The sequence below is a fragment of the Dermacentor variabilis genome, chromosome 9, assembly GCF_050947875.1.
Source record: "Dermacentor variabilis isolate Ectoservices chromosome 9, ASM5094787v1, whole genome shotgun sequence".
NCBI classification, from domain to species: domain Eukaryota; kingdom Metazoa; phylum Arthropoda; class Arachnida; order Ixodida; family Ixodidae; genus Dermacentor; species Dermacentor variabilis.
Genome location: NC_134576.1, coordinates 109,005,339 through 109,020,036, shown reverse-complemented (window position 1 = coordinate 109,020,036; position 14,698 = coordinate 109,005,339). Strand labels below are relative to the sequence as shown.

General features: G+C 47.5%; 1 protein-coding gene across 4 annotated transcripts in view; it reads left to right on the top strand.

The window, feature by feature from the left end:
• Positions 1-14,698, top strand: part of LOC142557263 (CDK5 and ABL1 enzyme substrate 2) — a 154,746-nt gene that overhangs the window by 104,724 nt on the left and 35,324 nt on the right. For all 4 annotated transcript variants that reach the window (XM_075668976.1, XM_075668974.1, XM_075668973.1 and 1 more), the window contains one exon: positions 4,489-4,575. In XM_075668976.1, the coding sequence (XP_075525091.1) occupies positions 4,489-4,575 (87 nt within the window). The remainder of the gene's footprint in view (positions 1-4,488; positions 4,576-14,698) is intronic.

The window sequence follows — 14,698 nt, the reverse complement described above, 5'->3', positions numbered from 1 at the left end:
TTTTTTTTAATGCGCAAGCATTTCTAGGCTTTACCCAACGAGGAAACCTGTCCGTCAAGCAAGACGAATCACTGTAAAGAAAATAATGTATGAATAATTGTTTCTATGAGGGATTTGTTGAAATATTTGGTGATGACGGAATAAAAACCATCTCTAGAACCACTTGTAGAGCCGACTTGGTGCATTGATAGGCGTAAGGAAAATTCCGATTTTGCGAAATTTTATTGCCAAACACGCCACATCCTCGTTGCGTTTCGGTGATCGCGGGATGTGCCTTCAGTCGGGGCGTTTCTTCAACGACCAAAATGCGACAGATCTATGAGGGCTAATGCGCATCACGTCGCGCAACATGGAGAGATAAGTAGTCAATGACTTGATGATAAGGAGGGGTCAGGGGTTATATGGGTCTCATTACGGTTGATAGTGGTTCGACGCGGATGGATGAGCTGCTAAATAGCGATGAGGGCTTATAAGGGTCGGATCAAGTCCGATAAGGTTGATAAGCACTGATAATGGTTGATGAATATCGGATCAAGCCCGGTAAGGTTGATAAGGACCGATAAGAGTTGATAAGGGACGGATTGTGTCAGATAAGGTTGATAAGGACAGGTAAGGGTCGATAAAGATCGGATCAATTGCTTAGTTTTCTACCGACCGATAGCGGTTGATAAGGGTCGGATCGAGTCCCATAAGGTTGATAAGGAGAGGTAAGGGTCGGATCGGTTGCATAAAGTTTGATACCGACCGATAAGGGTTTATAAGGGTCGGATCGACTCCGATAAGGTTGACAACGACTGATAAAGGTTGATAAACTTTATGGTTGTCGGATCAAGTTTCATAACATTGACAATGACACCGGGCTGCATGGCGATGAGCAAGTGGCGCAATGCTTACCCATAGTTCGACAACTCCCAGAGGAATTTCTGCGTGATTTTTTTTTAAACGTCTGTCGTTTATAACGTCGTTCTTTTCCCTTTTTCTTTCTACCCGCATTGATAGTACGGATACCATACATCCCATGGCTCGAATATGCGTGTGGGATCTCTCTCTCTCTCTCTCCTTCGTTGCTGGAGTTCTGTATAGCCCACTCCCGTTTTCCACTACGGCATTAGCACTCGGGCTGGCAGTTCTGCAATGCAAGTTTTTTAGAAGAACATGCACGACGATGTGAGTGCCTCGTTTAAACAGTCCGTTATCGGCTTTTGCTTCACGACAGTAGCAAAGTTTCGACTGAGCCGGGTAAGTTGGTGGGCCACGGCAGAGATTCCGTGTACATTTGCGTTGCACATTGCTTTCCATCCTTTTCAACAATAACCATGAAGATCAGACTACGTGGACTACTCATTCGGGATATCACGTCACGCGCACACTTTAAGTCGGCGAGGAGGACCACGGCGCACGAAGGAAAGGGCCGTGCCGGGCTTTCGTGACCGTAACTGCTGGGTGCTGGGTTTAGCTGCCGAATCGTTCGTACATTAAAAAAAACTTCAGTGACGATTTAGCGGCACATGCGAGAGAAGTGCGTTAGGCATTACGTCGCGCCTCATTTGGAAGTCCCGGATCTAAGAGTTAAAACCCCTTTCAGCGCATTTGCAAAGGTGTTTTTCGTGAGCCCACTCAACAGCCGTCCTGTCTATTCGAGTGCAAGTAGTGACGCTCCCGAGAAGACCACCGTCGGTTGCGCAATGTATGTATATATGACTGGATGTTTTTGCAATGGGACAAACGTATTTATAAGGATGAGGAGCAAAACTTGGCAGTCATATTCAGTTTACTTGTCCCACCGAAACTGTTGAGCAAATAAACAGAAGATTGCAGCGAGGTAGTGCTTCTCATTCTTCTTATATATTTACCATCAGAGAGGGCGAGCAAATCAGAGATGACCAGACGGCTAATTCGACAACGTCGTTGAACTTGACGGCTTTCGGAAGAACGCTTCGTGAAGTTGGTTGGAATTGGCTTCGGCTTCCGGCCGTCGTGTACTGCACGCAACTACCGGAGGCGCGGCGAGGTCGCCGCCCACATCTGTTTATTCTTCGTCGCGAGTGATTTTCCGTTTTCGCGTACGCGTATATGTAAACGAGACTACACGAGACGGGACCACCTTGGACGAGACCAGACCAGACTCGACCAGACGGCGTGTCTGAGAATGAGGAGAGGAGGAAAGAAACACGCTTGGCGAGGCGTTTTGTTTTTGCTGCTGCCAGTACTACAACATTTTTTTTTTCTTGTTCTTTGCACTCTTTCTCTGCTGATGCTGTGCGATGGATGTGGTCGGGTATGTCGCGTCAAGGCAGCCGGCGTTCACGGAGTCCTTGAACTCGCCGCGTGCTTGTGGGGGGATCTATAAGCGACTGCGTACCGGCGGCTATTTGGCGTGGCATGCTGGTGGGCGCTCGAGCAACAAAGCACGAGCTGGCCGAGGCTAGCAGAATCTGTGCGGCATGATACGAGCAATACAGGCAGGCAGGCAGACGAAGACAGAGAGAGAGAGTCAGGCAGACACAGACAGGGAGACAGAGAGACACAGAAAAGCAGAGAGGCAGAGAGATGGAGACAGACGGACGGAGACAGAAACAGAGAGAGTCAGACAGACAGAGAGTCACACAGACACAAGACAGAGACAGACAAAGACAGACAGGCACAGACAGAGACAGAAACACAGTCAGACAGACACACAGACAGAGAGAGAGTCAGATAGAGATAGAGACACACAGAGAAGGATCGACAGGCAGAGAGAGAGACACACACACAGAGAAGGACCGACATGCAGAGAGAGAGAGATAAACAGAAATACTCATACAGAAAGACAAACACATAAACACAGAAAGAGACAGACAGACGCAGACAGGCAGGCAGACAGACAGACAGAGACAGACAGACAGACACAGAGACAGACAGAGACACAGGCAGACAGAGACACAGGCAGACGGAGACACAGGCAGACGGAGACACAGACAGACAGAGACAGACAGACAGACAGAGACACAGACAGACAGAGACAGACAGAGACAGACAGACAGACAGAGACACAGACAGACAGAGACACAGACAGACGGAGACACAGACAGACAGAGACAGACAGACAGACAGACACACAGACAGACAGACACACAGACAGACAGAGACAGACAGACCGACACAGAAAGAGACGCACAAACAGATACAGACAGAGAGAGAGAGACAGACAGACAGACAGACAGACAGACAGACAGACAGACAGACAGACAGACAGACAGACAGACAGACAGACAGACAGACAGACAGACAGACAGACAGAGACAGTCACAGACAGACACAGAGACAGACAGACAGGGAAATAGAGATGGAAATAGAGATACAGACAGAGGGAAATACAGACTTACAGACAGACGTGGGGAATGAAGCAAATTTGAAAGGTAACTAGACTGTCCAGTTTGCTACCTTGCACGTGGGGAGGGAGAGTGTAAGAGAGAGACTGAGAACGTGGAAGTTAACGTCAATCACACGCACTATGCAAGTTACAAGGCATATCCACAGTCGAGCACTGAAGTCTGTCCCCTTGATGTGCTGTAGAATAACAGCTCTTGTGGTCTTCCGGGCCGATGAGCTTTTAGGCCATACTCCTCTACTTCGATAAGAGGCCGTTAGTCCGGTCTACTCGAGGCACATTGGGGGTCTATCTTCTGTCGAAATTAGTTGTGACGTTTAATCGAAATTGTAGACACAATAAGAAAAATGGAAATGAAAGTATAGACAAAAACGCAACTTCCCATCGCGGCGGGACGCTCGTGTAACGCGTCCTTTGGGTGCACTTACGAGAAACCCGGGAGCTCGTCACAATTAATCGGCGCCCCCGATGCATCTTCGATGCGATACATTTCAATACTACCGCACCCTTACTGCGGACCAAATGATCTGTAACCGGTGGATTCTTGTCCAGTTCTCCGTAGTCGGTGAACGCAATTACGCGACGAAAAAGTGGGCAAGCGAAAATAAAACGGCTGTCCTCAGGTGCGGGAGAATTTCGCTACCACAGCAAGTGATTTCAGAGCCGAAGAAATCGCTTGTCTGGCTGTTGTATCTTTAAGGTGAAAGCCTTAGATCTCTTGTTTCACGGTCGTCTTGTGACGTACAGAAAATATCACTTTACGCAATGAAGGCCAGAAGCGAACCACGGCATGTCCAGCCGTGTACAGCTGATGATTAATGTTTAGCAAAGTTAATTAATGATTGATTAGCGATTATATTAAGATGGATTAGGGTGGATTGAGGTGATTAATGAGGATTAAAGTGGGCGATGGGAGATATAGGTGGGTTAGAGAGGATTAACGTGGATTAAGGTGAATTACAATAGGCTTTACACGCGCGCTTTAATCGGCGCTATGGCGCACCTACTGCTGGTCCTAATCATATTATCGAATTCAAAGCACACACGTATAATCGTGAAGGATAAAAACTTACAACAGCGTTTCCAACTGTTTTCTTCTTGTGCCTCTCTCTGTGCAGGGTGTACATGGTCAGTGCCAAGCGGGCCCCCGTGGTCGTCTTCTCCGCACTCTCCTACAACCGGCGCAGCCTGCGCAGCAGTGCCAAGTACGTCACAAGCCCGCGCGCATGTTCTCGTGGCCGCCATCTTGTAGAGCGGCTGCGTATCCGCTTCCCAGCCGGGAAGACGTGCAAAACTGACTGACGCCTCTACGATACTGTCGCCACGTGCATGTATACCGTGTGTTTTCTTTAGTTCGAGCAGCAGACTTTTTTTTTTTTAATCGCACGGAGCGTAACATCGCCATTCGGCCTGTCCAGGTGGAATACCTGAAGAGGCGGACATCGCTTGCTCGGCAAATCGCAGTGCACGCTTTGTTATTTAAACGGTTTTACTAATTAACTTGCACATACTCACTTTAGGACACATGTTTAAATTTCGAATGTGAAGCCAAGCAGTAGTCCGCGAAGCGGAGTTCCTGAGGCTATAGCCCCCCCCCCCCCCCCCGATCTCCCCATTTTCGAAAATTGCGTACTTAATGCGCTAAGAAAGGCATTGACGCTCCAGTTGACAGTTGTCGCAGATTTAGGGGACTGATGTCTCTGAAGCAATGCTACACAGTCTTAGCGTCCCTGTCTCAAAGAGCCCAGCTGTAGACTCATTTGATGCCTGCGCACAGGTCCCAAAAGAGCTTTCGGTTTTGTACCCTCTGGGACATCTCGCCAATTTCGGCGGGTGACGAAGTCAACAAACGTCCCAATAGACCTCGAAATTTATGGTACCCTCAAGCTGGCACAAGTGTTTGCTACTTTGTCGAAACGTTGCTTCATACGTTATGTCTTTACTCCAAAGAACGCGCGAAAAAAGAAGAAAGAAAAGCTACGCACGTGAGCCTGACACAGGACGCGTGTTTTTCTCACCTTTGGGCACATGGATAAGGCCCTTGAGCTAGAGTGTAAGGACCGCATGCTCGCCATAACGAACTGAGTTTATTGGTAACCAAGACGCGCAAACAAAAATTGACGAGCTGCACCGAAAAATAAAGAAGAAAAAAATCGTAATGTCACGTTTGGAGTGCATCGCTCAATATCAAGTTACGTACGTTATACTGACAGCGAAGAAAATCGGCTTATCACGAAATCTCTGGTCCATGTATGATACGAAGAAAGGCGAGACTGCTAATACAGCGAGAGCGCCGCTGTCCCCCCCCCCCCCCCCCATACCCACCATGAATATATGTTTCCTACTGGTTGAACATCTTGAAGGGGCAGCGCAAGATGACGAAGACAGAAGGCAGGAATATACAGGACCGCGTTGGTCATCTTGCGCTGGCCCCTTCAAGATGCTAAACCAGTACCAAGTCGCCCAAATGTCGCTCCTTCTACAGCATATGTTTGCTAACCCAGGAAAGAAGTGATACGACGTGTTCCGGAAATGATTCCCGTTTATCCGGGGCGACAAGCGAAAAATCTCCCCTCCCCCCCCACTACATTTCTCGTCAGTCGGATACCCACAACGAAGTGGGCCAGGTTCGCGTCTGTATAGAATATGCTATCGCAGTATACTAAAAGAGAGACGCGGACTGTCTAACCCAAGGGTCCCGGGCTAAATGCTTCGCGGAAGATCATCTACGTGTTTGCGCCGCAAACCTGCTGCTTCTTCCACGAAAGGACGTTTCCTTTTTTTTTTTTTTTTTTTTTTTTTAGTGTTCAAGACAGCGTCTGTGTCTCTTCGTGGTCTTATTGTGGAGGTCTTTTTTTTCTTCTTCCTTTTTTTTCAGTTTCCCGACGGCGTCTGTGTGTCTGTGTGTCCTTTTTCGTTTCTCATATGCGGAAAGCCGGCGTGAAGACATCCTGCGCCGACGAGGGCGCACCTATATAGTATATAATGCGCCTGTGCAGAGTTAGAGTGTACTAGAATAGTACACTCTAGCAGAGTAGCAGGCTATAGGGCGCGTTAGCTCAGGCCGACCTCTCTGCCTTCTTTCAAATAACTTTTCTCTCTCCCCCCCTCTCTCTCTCTCTGCGCAACAGAGGAAGCGCGCCTTTGTATATAAGCTGATAAAGACAAAGAAGTACACGTGTCAATATGCTCTTTTTCGGTTCGCGTCTTCCTCCGCGATTATCATTTGCAGCGATATAAACAGCGGCGAACTCGATGCCGCCTTGTTATTTTCCGAGTTGGCGCCGGAACCCCGCTGCTCCCTTTTCTCGGATGGTGGCGGTTGCGCTTCTTTTTTTTTTTTCTTTTTGCTAAATGTGCGGCGTTAGTCAGCCGGATGTCTGGCAACATGCTCCGCCTGAGCGGCACTAGCTGTCCGTGAGCACATAACACGCTGTCGCCGTTCCATTACACTGTAAAATAATTTACACCCTTAAAAGTGGGAAAGGGTCTAAATGTGTCTATAACTCGCACCCTTAGAGTGTCGGTTATGTAAATCACACCCCAAGGGCGTGAGTTATAGACACGTTTACACCCTTTTTCACTATTGTGTAAGTTATTTTCAAAGTAGGGTAAGAAAAGAAAACACAAGACGACGCGACGAGTCCTTCTCTCGATGCGCATCGAGATACACGCTACAGGCCTTTCGCACTATGAGTGCCTCCATTTCGGGAACACTATTGAAGCACCCGTGTATACAGTGCGTTTGGCCCACGTTAAAGAACTCCAGGTGGTCAGAATAAATCCGGAGTTGTCGTCGTCGTCGTCGTCTGCACACACACTACGGCGTGCCTCATAACGAGATCGTCGTTTTGGCACGTAAAGCCCTAAGCTTTTTTTTTTTAATCATTCTTTTTAACGCTATACATACTTCAGACGTTGCGCATAACGCATGCGCGCATCCGGGTTGCTTAGTCGTCCCGGAATTCGATTGATTCCGGAATCATTCCGTGTTTGCTAGCTCGAAATGGGGAGCGCAATGACGGCCAAATGTGCGTCGATTTGAACGCGACTGTGCCATATCTTTTTTGGGCGGAATCGGAATGAAATGGAGAGGTGGCTTCGTTTCCGTGAATAGTTCCTTTACAAATTTTCAAACGCTGCAGGAGCACCATGTGTCACGCAACGGGCACACAGATTTATTTCTTCACGCATACTTGTCGTTCTATTGAGAACAAATGAAACACTTACGTTGTCGAGGGCGTCACCTTGTGGCACGTCGCCAGAATTAAGAGAGAGAGAGAGAGAGAGAGAGAGAGAGAGAGAGAGAGAGAGAGACAACGGATTGCTAATGTGCGGCCTTTACTTCGACCGGGAATCGGCTCGGACTTTTCACTCTGCTGAATTGAATCCTGTCGCTGTGTATACTTCATTCCAATCGCATTCCGAAGCCGGAACACCGGAGGAAATCGTCTTCTCGCCAGTTCGTTAAATAATTCATACCTCTTCGTCGGCATTTAACCGTCAACCACGTCGGATGTGCCGTCGATCCGAATTTGTTGTAGTCCGGGCAGAGGAGCGAGTCTGAGCGCCTGTTGTTAAACACTATCCACGCCGGTCTGAGAACCGATGCCGTCTGCATTTCGTACAGCAGTGCGGCTTCACTGGAGCATAGTTAAAAAAAGAAAAGAAAAAAAAAAAGCAACCTTAAGGCTGCCGGATTGTCCCATAAATAACACCGTCACCCGTAGCTGGTAAGGCCGCGAACCGTCACTGACGACAAATTACGGTTTTCCTTTCTTTTGTTTTGGGGGCGGCATTTTATGGCAAGTAAACGTGATGGCATGCGATAGACGAAAGGAAAACTGTACGGGATGAACTATAACGCTGTAAACTACATAGAACTACATAAACTACACGTAACTAATAAACAAACTATGATGATAAGCTACAACCCTGTTACGCTCTCGCGGCAGATATTTTGGCACGCACTAGGCAGTCAGAGTTATTGCGCAGTTTCTCCGGAAATAAATTGCCTAGTAGAGTTGTGAAATAAAGATGCTTGATCAGCCTTACACTAAATGTTGTTCTTGAATGTCATTTCAATTTATTTATTTATTTATTTACTGAACGGCGAAGCCTTTACATATATGCAACCACTATAGCACTCAGCTATACCTTACAGACAGAATGGTACATAACAGACGCTGCGTCGTGCAGAACCATAAGCGATCAGCTCATCGATCCATGTATTGCATGGAACCCTCGCTTTTCTTCGATCCCTTGGCGTTTGCTTCTGCCGTCTCTTTCGACGCACTGCGAACGCTCGCACTAACCCAACATCACTATATCTAAACGCTTCTAACGTCCTCTTTCTTTATACCTGTCTTCGCTTCTTTCGTCTCTGCGACACTGTTAATCACAGTTAATCTCTTTCGGGGCCTCGCATAATGGAACTTTTATCAGCGGTATCCGCTCTCTTTCTTTCTTTCTTTTTTTTTTTTTACATTTCTCTGATGAAATCGAAATTGCCACCAGCTGGCGGAGGCCAGCTGGTTGCAAGATCATCCGCGGGCCTGTATAATTACGCCGAGATAGATCGATGCGTTCATCATCCCCTTCCCCCCTCCCGCCCCTCCACCCTTCCGCTTCCTAGGGTAACGCCAAGCCGAGAAGAAAGTTGTCGAGACGAGGAGTGAGTAGATTAGACCGGCGGAGAGCGATTAACGCCTCGATTACGGAGACCGCTCGCGCCTCAGGGTGTGACGTAATTACGTGCGCCGATAATGGGGAGACACTGCAGACGGCTTACGGGAAGAAAGAAGAAAGAAAGGAAAGGAGCGAGTATAATAAAGCGAAAGCCGGCAGGGCGTGGTTGCCGGCTGCTTCTTTCTCCAAAGTGTAAAAGGAAGGAGACGCGAATAGTGTTAACTAGCTAACTGGTGCGATCATCCGTGAGCCATTGACGCTTCGTCGTCGCATCTCGTCGCAGGGGTGTGTTGGGGGACAAAATTTAGGCAGTCATTCTGTGCATCATAGCCCGTCATACATCAAGGATAACGTGCTTCTGTCTCACAGAAGGGAAAACTGAAGATATCTGAATCGAGTTTATTAGGTTCGTAACGCAAAACATCGTGCAAATCAACACACAGAAGGAAGTCCGGAAGCAGAAGGCTGTATAGGGTGCGGCCTCGTGATAAACAATAACAAACAGATTAATTACTAAAACGGCGTTAATGACCAATTATAACGAAATTTTATTTTTGAAATTAGTTATAAACGCGTAGTGGGCTGACAATTATCTTTTTCCTTTCTTTTTTTTTTTAATCAGCAGCCTCCGAGTAGCGGATAAGCAGACGACGGTTAGCGAGTATGACGCAAGTCCCAGTGCACGGCCTCCGAGATTCTTTTTCGGTGCTCGGCAGGCAGCTGCGGGCGGTGCCGAATCTCGGAGGTCACGCCAAAGAGCCGCACGTTCCGAGTCGTGCATCACTTGCGGCGAGTGGGTTTTTGCACGGAGGCTTTCTCTATCTACGTTATCTGGAACTGTGCTTTTCGGGCGGCTCCGAATTTCCTTGCAGTTGGCTTTTTAACGTGGCAGTAAATCGGAGCTAGAAAAGGCGAGCGGGGCGTGAATTGTGTTTCCGTGGATTTTAAAACTTGCAGGATCTACGACGACGCGTTGGCGCTTCTACCGTCACATGTGCTTGCAGACCTGTGCGGGAAGGCAAGAATTACGAAACTGTGGAGTGAAAGGGAAAAATTGAACGTGGCTTCGCGAGTATTCCTTCTTTTTTTTTTTTCGCTTTTGAGCGTTTTTTATCGCGCGCTAAACTTCTGACTTCGTTAAGGAAAAAGAAAAGACAGTGCCCTAGTTGCTGTTTCAGAACTGTGACGAACTCAGTGTGACTTAAGACGCGGGGCTTCAACTCAGGGCCCACACCTCATTAACATGCGCGTGTAACGCGGGATTTATCTCGGCAGGCGACCAGCGAACCAGTATAACAAAAATTAAAATCCTAACGACATTCAGATGAGCAAGCAGAGCGCTCATTTCATCGCGACAGCGAGGGATTTGCCGCATTTATATATAACGGTAAAATTCAACCCCCTTGAAGTATCGAGCCACTAATTGCATGCGGAGCTAACGAAATTTGGATTTTATTTTCCATTAGTAAAAAGAAACAGAACATATATGTTTAAAGCATGGTGTCCCGGGAATTAAAGTCCTTTTGTTATATACTAAACCCTCCAGACGTAGGATTAACTATGCTTGCACAATCAAATTGCAGAGCCCCGTATCCGTGCGGGGATTAACTATGCCCTCCGCCGGAGAGTGAGCCAGACTTTCTGTACAATTCGTTTAAGCCTTTTAAGTACATCACGAGCGTACGGAGCTGGTTTATTAATGACGCAGCAATTTTGCTGTATCGTTGTTTTCCTACACATTGCCTCGTTCGCACGAGTGCCTTTCGAGTTCTGTGTGTTTGGGAGCCCGTATTTTTTTTTTTTTTCACGTTGTTATAGCACGACTGCCATGGACGTTCGTTAAGGTCGAATAAGTTGGTGCATTTACCAGTTGCGTGCTCACCGGCGTTGTTGTAGCGGTCTCGGGTTCTTCACAGAGAGACAAAAGCGTGAGCTGGTTGGCGATAATTAATTCGCGGTTTGCAAGGTTAGGCGTGACAAGAAGAGATGCGGACGCGAGAGCAATGAAAGAAAAAACTCGTTTTCGTTCCTCTTGTGGTTATGTATAGTTCCTGTAGCATATATCCTCCTATATTTGCTCAGTTACGTTAGTCCCGTAGTTTATTCGCTGCCACGCGACCATGACGCTGTGCACCGCTGCGTTCCAGTTTCAGCGACGAAGATGCGACAAAAATTTCAGTTTTCCTCAATGCCCACGGTCCGTATTTCAACAAAAAGAAAAAGAAGTAGTAGTAAAATAAGAACACCCGGCTAATGAAAAGACAATCAGCGCTGAATTACATTCGGTGCCAGAACCAATACCTCCATTTCTTTTCGGTTCTCGGCGCCTCGTATCAGGGGAATAGATTAACAGACGCATGCTAGCAAAGTTGTGTTGTCAAATTCTGGAACCGTTCCGCGCAAAGTTATTCTGTCAACTTCTGGAAACGCTCCGCCCATCTCGTATAATGTGCTGTGTAAATATTTCGATGGCGACCGAAGGGCGAGCATCCATCGACTGTGTACATTGTTCTGTCCGGTGAAGAGCACGAGGTACTTCGCTCGCGAATGAGGCAACAATTCCGGGTCTTACGACGAGTTCCCGTTTAAAAAAAAAAGATTAATTAATTCACGCTATGCAGCTTTGGCGAAGCTTCGTTTTTCCCGCCAGTGATGAGGGCATCAGACACGCCGCATTGCGAGGCAACTTACTTTTTTTTTCTGGTGTGTAGCCCTTGCTTTTGTGTAGTCGAAACTATGCAGATTTTTTCCTCTTCTTCCTTTGTTTACATTCCGGAGCTTCGCAATACTCGCGCTCTCGAAAGGTTCCCGTTAATTGGAAGAAATCGGTGCTGCCCCCGCTGATTGTGGAAATCGATAAGGCCGCAGATATTGTAGCACTCCCTGCCGTTGTTATGCGAGATGGCATTAAGCGCTCGTTATCAGCGCCGAGAGCAAGCGATTGCGTTAAGCGCGAGAACCCCCCCGCTTGACGACAGCGCGCCGGGCTTGAAATCGATTCGATGCGAACTCTCGTTTTCTCTCTCTCTCTCTCGCTCTCGTCGTCGTCGTACCCAGGAAGCGCAGCTTCGCCTCGCGCACGTGCGCTCGGCGGAGAAGCCTGATTTACAGAGCGGACGAATTGGATGCCGAGGTACGGGCCGTGGCTGTTTCCGACGATCGGAATGCGGGGGGGGGGGGGGGGTTGCCTTTTCCCCGAGCCCTCTGCGGGATTCTCCATTCGCTCGTCAGGCTTGCATATTCCGCCGTTCTTAAAGGGAGCGCCTAACTAGTGGCAAGGGTTGTCTAGGTAACAGTGGTCACTATGGTTAAAGACCACTGTAGTACCGTGCTTTGTTATGTGTGAAATATTTATTTACAGCGTGTATTTTTTTTTTTAATTCTGACTAGCCGGATCTGCGAGCAACGTTGAAAAATAAATTTGTATGGCCCTTGTTTTCGTCCAACTCTGAGCTGACTGTGTTGGTTATCTTGAGCCTCTTTTGAGACAGCAATCCGATTTTGTTGGTTTAACGGGTCAGCGTGGTTTGAGAGGAGAGAAACAACTTTTTTTGAGCTTAAGGTTTTATTTTGTGTTTTCCCTGATAAAAAGGGGAGGTCAGCCTGCTGCAACTAAACACGAACAACCGTATCAAGATGACCCACTTAAGCGCTTCGCGCAGCATTAAGAAGAGGAAATGCATAGCGAATGGAACGTCAGTTTTTTATAAGATACTGCGTCATTTTGAAGGAACCTTCCCGTAAAACCTTCGTATCCGGGGTTTGTGGCTTCGATATTTGTTGTCGTCTCTGTGGCGTCAGGGCGTTCGCTGGAGCGCAAAACTGGTTTTATTCTTTTTCCTTCACATGCGATTACCGAGTTTGTCTCAACGATGAAAATGCGTTTACAGGATGATCGTGGCAAAATAAGAGGATAGGCGTTGTTGCGCATGATTAGCCGAGTATCGCGTTTACCTCGACTACTCTGCAAGGCCTGATTCGGATCGTTTGATATGACTATATGCTTTGCCGTTTTCAATGCCGATAGGTGACAGCCATAGCGTTTGCAACGATGACGCGCGACAGCGGCATAACGCGTTTGCAATAACCATCTGTGACAACGATAGCGTTTGCAATGACGATCTGTGACAACGATAGCGTTTGCGATGACGATCTTTGACAACGATAACGTTTGCAATAACCATCTGTGACAACGGTAGCGTTTGCAATGACGATCTTTGACAACGATAGCGTTTGCAATGACGATCTGTGACAACGATAGCGTTTGCAATGACGATCTGTGACAACGATAGCGTTTGCGATGACGATCTTTGACAACGATAGCGTTTGCAATGACGATCTGTGACAGCGATAACGTTTGCGATGACGATCTTTGACACCGATAGCGTTTGCAATGACGATCTGTGACAGCGATAACGTTTGCGATGCCGATCTTTGACAACGATAGCGTTTGCAATGACGGTCTGTGACAGCGATAGCGTTTGCAGTAACTTGGTGACAACGATAACGTTTGCAACGACAAATACGTTACGGCAATGGCGCTTGCAATGACCAAAGGTGGAAAAATTGAAATGTGCGCACGTTTGCGGAGAACTGGAATGATATCCGTCCTCTGATTTCAAGGGTTCCGTGGCAGTCTCGTTGCAGTCCGTGTATCTTGCACAATTGCGCGTTCTTTTCATGTTTTTTTTCTTTCTTTCCCCGACATGCCCCTTCCATTACAACGTGTTCAGCGGGTCACACTGAAATAGCACGCTCATTCGCGTTTTATTTGTTACATGTTCCTGTTTGACCAGCGTGTGCGCTCCAGTTATCGATTCGACGCTCGACTCTCGCTTTTTTCTCTTACGGTTTTATGCGTTTTCGTTTCATTTCCCTTTCCTTCGAACCTTCTTGCGTCGTCACCTGCTTTAAGCCGGTGCTTGCTGCGCATCCCGTCCGAAGGCGGTTGCCGTCCCGTCTTGTTAAAAATTTACGCTTAAGCTTCGCCTTTGAGAGTGGAACGCGATAGCCCTCAAACATCCCTGAGTGCTTCTCACGCTTCCCAGCAACTGCAGCTTACGTAACCGCGATGTTCACCGGGAAGCGCTCTTGTTGTTGTTGTTGTAGCCTGTGGCACGTGTGGCTCCTAACCACGATGGGGGATTGGACAAGAAATGGGTAGATTATTCCAAAATAATATAGAGCATAAATTTCCTAATATCTATGGGAATAGCATTGAATAGGGTTGAATTACCGGTTAAAATAAAATCAGGAAGGTGCTGTTGAGTGAGCAATAATTAATTTAAAAGTAATAAAAAAAATAGAATAGAAGCGGGGCATTCGTTTAGATTATGTAAGGAATGTTTGGACAGCGAAGCATGCATCCCTGTGGCTGAATCCCAAAGTGGACGCTGGCGGCGAACGCTCTGCACGAAGGCGGGCTTTCTGGTTCTTCTCCTTCTTCTTCTTTTTTTTTGGTGGTGTGCAAGGAACCGAAGGGGCCGTGCCGCTCCTACTAAGGAGAGACATCAAACGACAGCTGGAAAATGCTATCGCGTTAAAAGGGGTTTGTGTTTGAGTTTCCGCGTAACAGAATCATGTTTTCTCCGTGTATTCAAATTACATTCCGACGCTATCGTGTCTGTAGGTTTGTGTGTA